The following is a 10,481-nucleotide window of genomic DNA, read 5'->3' as shown; positions in this document are numbered from 1 at the left end:
CACCGAGTGCTATGGAAAACAATTTATTAAAAAATCACACCGCAGTACCACATCAACAAACATTTTAAATTTTTAAAACGACAAACTTTGGCTTGGTATCATGATAAAATAATACAAAAACGTAAAAAATACTACACAACCAGTCATTTCACAATTAAAGCTTATTTTTCAAGTGAAGTTGAATACTGTCTACTCTTCCCTCAAGAACCTGTCTTGGACCCCCATATTGTTCTGCAACCAAACAAATCCAATCAAAACCATCTCCAAACCGTTTCTTTGCAACTTACCCAACCTACTTCTGACCGATAATACTTGAGCGGCGTCGATTTCGTAAAAAATACTGTTTTTGCTGCAACAAGAAACGCTATTTTTTGGGACAACATGATCGACGTAATAAATACTTCCTGCTCCTTGTCAGCACTTTCTGACTCGCGAGAATACTCAAGCAATTTGAAATTGTGTCCAAACTCAACGAATACGGATGAATGAAACCCTTTTCTTCGCTGATCATGGTCTCCACTTCTGCCTGCACTCTCGCCAAAATTGTTGTCTCGGCGATGACTCTGGATGCGTTCTAAAAACGACAACAAATAACGTTTTGAAGACTTGTCTGATGTATTGTACCTGGAGCAGTACAGAACACACTACTGAATATGTGAAAATAAAACAGTCAATGCAGTTGGAGACGGTTTCTTCAAGTTTCTTATTTTCTCCTAGCTTGTACAATTCCTCATCCGTGGCTATTAATTTTAAGTTTATACCGCGGTCTAAAGCAGCATCGAATTCCTTAAAAAACGATCACAATTTATTATCATACAAATAAATATTCGTATATTATGATACCGGGTTTTATAATAAGCATTTTGCAGTACGCACGGGTTTAGGGCACGACGAGCTTGCGAGGAGTGCCATGAAGGGACAAGTGCTACAAAATGCCTCATAAACGAGATATCATACACAATTTTTTCTATTTTGCGGCTTTTCATACACTTTTTTAATCAAAAATCTGTTTTAAAATTTTGGGGGATTTTATGATGGTTGGTAACACAGTGGAACATTTGAAAATTCAATAGGTGCGTTTTGTTGGGTCATCCAGATTGAACGGAATGCATCCCACCAACAAAACGGCTTAAAATTTTTGACAGTTTTGTCATAAAATCCCCACTTTCTAACATTCAAACCGACCATTCTATGTAGTTTAACGGAATGAAAAGTTTCGTCGGAGTCGGTTTTGTGCACCAATAAAACGGTCGTTCCATCATAAACCGATTCCGGTTATGTACCAACAAAACGTACCTAATGTGAAGTTTGTCTAGCGTGATTTGGCGTTTGACATTTGATGTTTTGACATTGAGATTTACCAACCTTAAAAATGTAAATTGTACTGGTCTATTACAGCACTGAAATCAGCTATTAAAGCACTTTTTTGTGTACTGTAATAGTTTAGTAAAAACGCAAAATAGAAAATATTTAAGAAAACTGTGAAAGAGTAGATAACCCACACACCATTTTTTCCCTAGCATTGAAAGTAATAAATTCCTGGGATAAGAGAGCTCTCAAAAAACGATAGTGCCCAAAGAGTTCATCTGCAGAGAAAGAGAATCATTACCCGACATGCTATTATGGGGGAATCACACAACCCAACGATTAAAAAAAATTACCTAGAGCTGCCCGTTCGTGATTTTTTAATATTAAAACCAAGACCGCCACATCTACAAAGTAATGCAGAACTGGATTGATGTAAATCTGTAACATCATGAAGGGAACTGACAGGGTGATTGTTTTTTCAGAAAGTTCGTGACCCTTCAGTTTCGTGATGTTGGCCTTGTCTAAAACGATCTCGTTAGATACTAGAGTGACTTTTCCATCACTTGTCAAAGTCACAATATTTTGGTGAACTTCCAAGGCATCCAAGACATTTTTTTGTACATTATCAATGCAAACAAAGCCACCCAAAGCTTCCACAATTCCTTTCAACCAAACGATTTCTTCAATAATCTCCTCAACATTTAACAAGTCTTTCCCTTTAATTAAATTATTGTGTAACACGATTGCCAACAGATTAAACGTCGTAATGACACAATGTTTTTGCTGTCTGTACACAATCTCATGCGCCAGCTTGGGAACCAGTTTTTTCTCTTCTTCTGTGATTTCTTGTTGATGAAGTGGCCGCAAATTGTGGACAGATCTGTCAAGAACAGGCCCAAAAAACTCTTTGGCTGATATTGGTTTCGCAATATCGAAATAAATTGCACCGTATTTCTCCTTAACGATGCTCAAAGACTTGAAGAATCCCTGAAACAACGAATTATACAAAAGGAATTTACTTCGCGCGCAGATTAATTACCGACGTCGTTTCTTTGGGTTTGGGAATCCCCAAGAGCTCGAATGCAAACAACTTTTCTTCCAAAATGCGATCGTAGCTGATGTTGATTGGTACAAATAAAATGTCGGGAACTTGTGACAAGAAAAATGCTTTCAAAATCATCAGAATTAAACCGTATTTTGGTGCGAGTGATTTGTTCGATCTGCTTCTTGTACCCTCAACAAAAAATTCAACTGGCAACTCTCCTTTTGTGACAATCTGATAGATATATTGCTTGAAGGTGGTCCAGTACAGACTGTCATCGTTGTAAGACCGACGCATAAAGAAAGCCCCCGTGTCCCTTAACATGGTCCCCATTCCCCACATACCGTGAAAATCTAGGACAAATAAAATGCAAAATGGTTTGAGAAAATGGGGATTGTTTTACCCATTCCTGCTGCTATTGCAGGTATTGCAAGGTCTTCGGTAAAACACATCAATGACATTAAAATAAAATCCGCGTAACTTCTATGACTAGGTACAAAGATCACAGGACAATTCCCCATTCGAGATTTCAGCTATCAGTACATAAAATCAATAAGTACTTAACCTTCATCCATTGCAGTCTCCTACCTGTACAATTGCATCCTCATTAATATAAATTCCTGAGCACACTTTGTTGCAAATCTTGACAAGAACCAACCCTATCCACCTTATCACTTTGAGTTTCTTATTGTAGCCAATTTCATCCAAGATATTTTTTATTTGGGCCTCCAACACGTCCTTACTGACATTCTGTCTTTGACTAAGCTGAAACTGTCCCGTTCTGACTCAGTTCGCATCATTTTCTCGCACACTTACTTCACTCAACAATTCCTGAATCTTGGGGCTCTTAAGTACTTGGTCCTTGTGATACTGTGGTGAGGGCCGCGTCGGTTGTTTGTAAGCAATTTGGGGGTTGATCTGACGCGATGCCCACATAAAATTGCTTAATTCTTCCCTTCTGGGAGCCAGAAAGTCCTGGTAGCACCTCGAAGAACTGCACATGTTCATAACCTGACTGTTCACTCACGCATTTGCGAAAACTTCAAGTAACGTTACGGTCTAAGGTCAGAAATTGAATACTACTCGAATGCATTTGAATTGTGGGCTTTATGGAGATAATGAACTCACAAGTGTTTTAAGTAAATAAACTTTGTACGAGGCTAAAATTCTGACCCTGACAGCTGTCATTACCGATACTGATTATGACTTGTGGGATTTTGAACTTATGGTACGTGGTGTACGGATCAGAGCGCATATTAGGAGCTGAGGTTTCAGCAAAATGAACGAAAAGGGCTCAGTTTTTTTTAATAAAATGAATGCATTGGGGAGCGAAATAGTTATTTACGTGAGATCCTGGTAACAAGATTTTGCTAGTAATAAATACTTTCAATAAACATAATAAATAATAAACATAAACATAAACTCGAGTGTCATGGCATGGAAATAATTTGAAGCTGCCTTCTTTTCTTAAAATGTCAAAAAATCGTATTTATGCCTTAATAAAGTGTAATATCATCAAATACATCTTAAAATCTCATTAGTAGAATGAGACCTAAGTTTCAAGACCTAAGTATTAATCTATGAAATACCTACAACTATAATACTGAAGACTACGTAAATATTCAAACTGAAAATTATGATAATTAGGTTAAACGAGTAAATGACATACCTATCGTCTCACCCTAATTATCAAACCTCGTAACTCCAAAATCATAAATTGTACGGAAAACACTAATAACATTCCAAAAGATTTAAACAAGAACCAACGGTTTTAGTTTCTCCTGATTACCTACTTGAATCATTATAGTTGATGGCTATGAAATTAAGTGAATTTCTATCATTCTTTTCAATTTTAGCCTTTATTCTGGAGATAAAGCTTTTCTAGAATTAAAGTCGAATAAATATTCTAAACGAGATATAACGTTTTATTTTTCATGCCTACTTGGCTACGGTTTTAGGAATTTAAAAAAATACAAACAGTATAAACAAAACGAATGACTTTATTTAAAAAATGTAAACATAAAATACAGAATTACCTAACCAAAAAAAAAGGAAAAAAAAACGATTTAATTTATGCCGAAGTAATAATTTGAAATAAGGAATTGAAAAATCCTTTTAAAAAAAGAATGATTCAAGTAATTATAACGTGGGGTTTGACTGTTTTTCTAGCTTTTGTACGAATGTTAACGTAATCACTTAATCAGCAAGAACGTTTATATTTTCATTTCTAAGTTAAGTTGTCTTTCAAGACATGAATGCATCGAACCGGCTCTCATTTGGGTGCGTTCTTTTTCTAAGTACTTTTCAATTACACGAACTTTATTGCTAACAGAAAAATTTAGTAAGGCTCTCGCAAACATTACGTTGCGATTTTGTCCAATGCACCCATCACTATATAAAATTAAGTCTTCATTTGGTTCGCATTTTTCTAATTGGTTTTCAAGAAAATGAAAAATTATTGTTGATTTGATTGTTTCTCTTAAATCTTAACACCATTCGTTGAAGTAGACTTCATACAATAATTGTTGCTTAGATCTCCAAATGGGTTCTAAATACAATTTAGTTGTGGTTGAACGGCAGTAACGGTAAGGGCTCCAAAAATTCCTTCAAACTAGCCGATCTCTCATCTCTTGACGTTCTTTTATTTTTCTGAGTTGCTTAATATTCTGTCTATAGTTAGTAACGTGTTGCTCTTCATGACCAGAATTATCTTCTTTTATGAGCGTACCTACAGTCTATTCACCTACATCAATTGTGTTCAAAACATTAATAACAACCTTGAAAGTACCTAGCTTATATGAAATAAAGTGAAGACTGCTTTGTCTGTATACTTTGTATTTTATCTACGACAATGGAGTTTTATTTATAATTAAAAAGTGCATGACGTTTGTTGTTATCGGGCGTTATCAATATCCCCGCTAATTAAAAGGCATAGCAGCATAACTCTGGGACGTAACAAACTGGTTTAAGTTGTCTTCGGTAAATTGATAACATTTTCAGATGGTTTTTTATTCCTCCTGTTATTTTGTTTTTTGACCCTTTATACAAACATTTAATTTTCATATTTCGCTCTGTTTTTGAAAGATCATAGGGTTGGCTTAAAAAAAAACGGGAACTGTCAGAAAAAGTTCTGTCAGATTTTATTAAATTTTTATAGTTTGAAACGGTCTTTTAGAATTTAGGTTAAAAAACTGCACTTATGTGTCAGAAATACAACTGTGAAACAGACACAAATTGCCAAATTAAATTTCCAATTCACATTAGGTCAAATTTCATTTCCCATTTTTTTTGAAGCCAACTGTACTTCCACTCAGTGTCTACAATGAGGGACATGGAATCCTGGGCAGTCTGTTATTGTCATTTCAAAAAGTGTCAATGTAAATGCACCTTTACCGTCATTATGATTGATATTTTCAAAAAAACTGTCAAATTAACTTAAGCTTGGTTATGAGTAGCTAAGGTATGGTTTAGAAATTTTGACAACTGAATGACACACGAGAGGCTAAATGACCCAGGCCATTCCATTACTTGTGCGCAAGTCCTATAATTTTGCGCGTTATTTAAATTTGACATTCACGGACTTAGAAAATATTATAAAATCGTAACTGTGGTCGAATACATTTTTACCAGCTTCTTCTTTATTTCTTTCTAATTGATTATTACCATACCATTCATATCTTTTACGACAATTTCATTACACTCAAATTTTAGATTATGTGTTTCCCTTAGATGAGCAATTAATCCCTTACTTTGCTGAAAGGAATTACTATAGCCATTCTCCAAGCAATTAAAGCTCCAAACACTTTTATCATACGATACAGGGTTTGTCTGTATTTTGTGAACGTTTCACTCGCGTTTTAAAATGGCCCACGCGTGCCAAAAAAGGACCAATTTACACACAAACTCGTCAAATAAACTACTATTTTAGAATTTGCACCCTTGTTTTAATTTTTAAATAAAAAAATTAAATTTTCAAAGTCTAGGGAATTTTGTATTATGTAATTGGTAATTCAAGGTAACGGATGCAACTACATCTGCAACATATGATAAAAAGTAGAGTTTGAAAATTAATATTGGAAGTTTTTTGGTGTAAATGACAATAATACACTGAAATATTGATAAAAATTTTCTTAGAGATCTATTAAACTACGAGTGCTTTAAGAGATAGCCATAAACAACGCCAAATTGAATACAATAATAGACCTATTAGAGACGCAGATAAAAACATAATTATATCTTTAGTCTGTGTTCTACTCATCTACTGTTCTTTGCCTTTCGTGCAGCACGCGGTACAGTACCATGAGGTACATGTAACAACAAAGCAGTAAAGCACCCACTAACGCATGCGTATTGGTAAGGATCGCCCTGGGTTATTTAGCCTCTCGTAATGACACATCTGCCCAGTTTTCCGTGTCCCCAATAGTACTATTTTTTCCGTAATACTCCTTCTCGGTTTCATGATTCTTTTTATTCTTTCCTTATTCCACGTATTCTGTTTTACATGTTTTCTATTTTTTCTTGTTCTTAAAGGTTCTTCTTCCCCTTCAATTTCTTCTTCAATGTTGATAGATCTATTTTCATGATTTGAATCTTCAATTTCTATTATTTCATCAGCGCGATTAGCATCATATTTCAAAGACGCAGTATCGGAAACAAAAGGAACTACTTCGTCTACATTTTAGTAATCTACGGAGTTTTTGGAAGAAAATGCATCATCTCCCAATAAATTAAATCGATTTTGTCACGTGTTTGTGATGCAAGATGCAACGTGACAGAATTTTAGATTAGAGGACATGGAGTTACGAGTTTCAATTAAATGAACACATAGAGGAGTCACGACGCACTCTACTGCACACAGACGTACGTACCTAATGGAGTTAAGAAGTTTTCTTGCCTTTCCATAAATTATGACAGTAAAGTTAGGTATGTGCGGTCACGTGGCTCCATCATTGAGTCCGTCTTTTTTCTCACAGTTGGCACCAAATCCAAAATGTCATTTTTGAATTTGGTTATAAATATGACGTTCCGTCAAATGGTAGTTTTGATGCTTGGAAAGAGGCGAATAATTCTGAATTTAAAATGAGACAAAACAAGAAAGAAAGAAAGAATCGGGGAGGCCTCTGCGACATAAAGAAAATTGTACGTGCTCCAATACAACTTTCTTTATGAACTATTGGCAAGAAGAAGACAAGAAGACAACTTTTTTAATTTAGTCTCGTAAGATATAGGTACTCACTCTTCTCGATGATTCATCGGTAGCAGTACAATCTTGAGTTAGAATTAAGCGCCATTAATTTACAACAAGTATTTGACTCAGATTTAATTCTTTATCTAGATGGTTATCATATCTCAGCAATTTCAATAATGATTTTTTCCCATCAAAGAGTTTACCGCTTGTAACCAGCGAACATGACCTTGCACCGGTATCTAACGTAGAAGTACCCAATTAATCTCTTCTGATCAAATTTATTGATACAAATTACGAACGAAACAGTGCCCCTTTCCATAAAGTAAAAACTCGTGATTAATCATGCACAATTTCGAGGCTAAAGCAAACACTAGCTAGATATCAATCACTTCTGTTATCGCTTTTGGTACCTAATACCACAGATTATTTCTGACGACAAGCAAAACGATAATTGTAACAATTTGGACGTTGCAATCAGTTCGATTTATTTATTGCCACCTACAGTGCCGATAAAATTCGATCAATAATTAATCGGAAATTATGTTAAAGAAAACATGGCTGAGAGGGCTATAAATCAAAAGAAAGCCCAGTTTTTGAGTAATATAGCTCCCGTGAGTGCTACCCTAGATGAGATAGTCAGAGATAAGTTAGAATGTGGCAAGTTTCCCTTGACTAAAACGGGATGGGTGAAGGTCGTAGCGATGGTGAGTTTTCCAGAAAGCTGTCCAAGAAAATTTAGTAACGCGCGATTTCAGTTGGTGTGTTTGGCGGCGTTGGCTCTGTTTTTGGCCCAGACTTGGGACGTGTGTCTAGATAAACCAGACTGGTACGACATACTTTTTCCCGTTTGTGTTGGTCTCAACTTCGTGGTGGAGTTGCTGCTCTACATGATATTTTCCTGCGGGGCTACCGTGAAGTACCCAGGAAAATGGGTGAAAGCGGTGAGTGCAATGTAGGTGGTTGCGCCGGGTTATCAACGCCGTTTTTGCAGGATATCATTCTGAACTTTATATTTTCGCTGATCGGAATCATCGGTTCGGTCGTGACCATCGCGACTACAGTGAAATGCACGGAGAACGTCAGCTTTCATAAAATCCCAGGAGTAAGGATTGGTAGGAACTGTCGCAAGAAAAATTCTTAATTTGTTTGGTCGTTTCAGCCGTTGGGGGTTGCCGGCGGAGGTCTTTCCGTCGTGGGTTGCGCTGCCATTTTCCTTATGTACCGGTACGTAGAAGACGAGGAGGATAGTCAAGTGCCGCAAACACCGATGGAAAGGGACATAGATCTCAGGAAATCGATGCACGCCTGATTGATAATATTGAATTTTTCGTGAATAGTAAAGAGTTGTGTTGGAATTTTAACTCGAGATTATAGATGAAATAAATTTTTTACTTAAAGTATTGTCTTTTTCTGATGAACTTGAAGTATTCGGTTTCATTACCGAGCGATATCTGTCGAGTGTCCAAGAATGTTGTGTTGTTGTGTATGATGATCAGCTTATCAAAAATGTTATCTTGTAATCTGGTTAGGGATCAAGTGGAATAAGAATTTTCAAGGTGCGATGAGAGCGTTGCAAAACAGAGATTTTGAACAAGGCAAAACACAAAACAAGTAGGAAAAGGTGACGTATTTGAGAATTAGAGCAGGATACATCAGAAACGCTCAAACGTTGAGCACAGAACAAAGCAAATGATTAACAAGGATTAAACCATTCATACGAAGAACACATTTAAGTAACGAGTATTGAAATATTGTTATATCTAATGCTTTAAAAAAAGCCATGTTGAAGTTGCCTAAAGAAAACTATGATTTTTTCTGTTGTACTTAATAATTGTTGAATATTATAAATATTAAATAACAGTGAGGCAATCCAGTGAAAGACCTAACGTAAATTTAATTTCATTAACAACTGTCGGTAATAATAGATAAAACTTGTTCCAATCGCTACATGACATTAAAAATATTTTCTGGAGGTAGACGTCCTTTGTAAAAACCTACAACTACGCCTTTTTCAGCGCTTTTATATTTATAGGTTACATAAATGTGCCATGTAAAAACTGTCATTAAAATGTTTTATCCGATAAATTTTATATAATTTATGGTTTAATAATAATTTTTGTTTAGGGGAGTTTTTACTGTTTCATTATGAAAATGCAAATGAGAGTGAACTATTTGTAATTTACGTAGGCAACCATCAATACATTTTTACTGTCAAAATTCAACAACAACATAAACAAAATGTTGTCGACAGCAAACTAGCAAACCAAAGTAAAAGCAGGCATGAAGACCTCTTAGATATGGATAATTTCCGTGTAGTGCTAATACCACACTCCTGTAAGTTCATAAAATTTTTACAGTTTTGGTAAAGAAATAAGAAACAATCGTAACAGGCGTCTAAACAGCAAACATCTCTTCGCGTTTATTGGACCCTGGTATAAAACCTGCTACTTCGTGTCTAAAACGTATTCATTTTTCGCAAACAAGTACCGAGTAAAGAAAGTATAGCATATTAAAATATAATAAGTTGCAGAAGGCATCTATTTAAGAACGAATTTGAAATACCGAAACGAGCCCCGTAGCGGCGAGTTTAGGACAAATGAGTGCTTGAAGGACCTTCCGCAACGAATCTTTTTACTATTTTTTCTATTTCGCCGCTTTATACCATTTTATAAATAAAAAATTAAAAATTTTATATGTTGGGAATTTTGCGATGGTTGGTGATATTTTTTATGTGGCATAACTTTAGCCGGCTGTGAAAAAAATTAATTTTTCTATTTTGCGTTTAGAATTAGTAACGGGTGACTATTAAAATTTTCACTTAGGGTTGGCTATGGATCATTCTTTGTTTTACGTTGCACCTTAGACACTGACAAGTTTGACATTTCAATAAATGTTTTTTCTCTTAATTTGGTTATATTTCAATTGTACTGACTGACATTTGTC

At 35.4% G+C, this 10,481-nt stretch overlaps 2 protein-coding genes across 2 annotated transcripts; one reads left to right on the top strand and one right to left on the bottom strand.

Moving 5' to 3' along the window:
* Window positions 1–7: 7 nt before the first annotated feature.
* Window positions 8–3,580, bottom strand: Gnpat (dihydroxyacetone phosphate acyltransferase). The gene is made up of 10 exons (XM_069037104.1): window positions 3,167–3,580; window positions 2,939–3,115; window positions 2,754–2,883; window positions 2,348–2,703; window positions 1,662–2,295; window positions 1,507–1,586; window positions 625–786; window positions 402–574; window positions 288–349; window positions 8–231 (listed from the first exon to the last, which is right to left on the bottom strand). The coding sequence occupies exons 1-10, from the start codon at window positions 3,356–3,358 to the stop codon at window positions 155–157; spliced, it is 2,043 nt and encodes a 680-aa protein (XP_068893205.1). The 5' UTR covers window positions 3,359–3,580; the 3' UTR covers window positions 8–154.
* A 4,385-nt stretch (window positions 3,581–7,965) lies between these two features.
* On the top strand, window positions 7,966–8,935 carry LOC138122804 (uncharacterized). Its single transcript, XM_069037105.1, has 4 exons — window positions 7,966–8,242; window positions 8,294–8,479; window positions 8,530–8,640; window positions 8,698–8,935. The coding sequence occupies exons 1-4, from the start codon at window positions 8,093–8,095 to the stop codon at window positions 8,845–8,847; spliced, it is 597 nt and encodes a 198-aa protein (XP_068893206.1). The 5' UTR covers window positions 7,966–8,092; the 3' UTR covers window positions 8,848–8,935.
* Window positions 8,936–10,481: the final 1,546 nt, after the last annotated feature.

The sequence above is a fragment of the Tenebrio molitor genome, chromosome 2 (assembly GCF_963966145.1).
Source record: "Tenebrio molitor chromosome 2, icTenMoli1.1, whole genome shotgun sequence".
Taxonomy (NCBI): domain Eukaryota; kingdom Metazoa; phylum Arthropoda; class Insecta; order Coleoptera; family Tenebrionidae; genus Tenebrio; species Tenebrio molitor.
This window is presented reverse-complemented; position numbering and strand designations above follow the sequence as displayed.

Bases quoted from the DNA above. Each gene is read 5' to 3' on its own strand.
- LOC138122804 (XM_069037105.1), top strand. From the start codon at position 8,093: ATGGCTGAGAGGGCTATAAATCAAAAGAAAGCCCAGTTTTTGAGTAAT. The intron at 8,243-8,293 runs GTGAGTTTTCCA...GCGCGATTTCAG, and splicing joins GGGTGAAGGTCGTAGCGATG to TTGGTGTGTTTGGCGGCGTT. The intron at 8,641-8,697 runs GTAAGGATTGGT...TGGTCGTTTCAG, and splicing joins GCTTTCATAAAATCCCAGGA to CCGTTGGGGGTTGCCGGCGG.
- Gnpat (XM_069037104.1), bottom strand. From the start codon at position 3,358: ATGAACATGTGCAGTTCTTCGAGGTGCTACCAGGACTTTCTGGCTCCC. The intron at 1,587-1,661 runs GTAATTTTTTTT...CTTTCTCTGCAG, and splicing joins TCACGAACGGGCAGCTCTAG to ATGAACTCTTTGGGCACTAT. The intron at 575-624 runs GTACAATACATC...TGTCGTTTTTAG, and splicing joins TGTGTTCTGTACTGCTCCAG to AACGCATCCAGAGTCATCGC.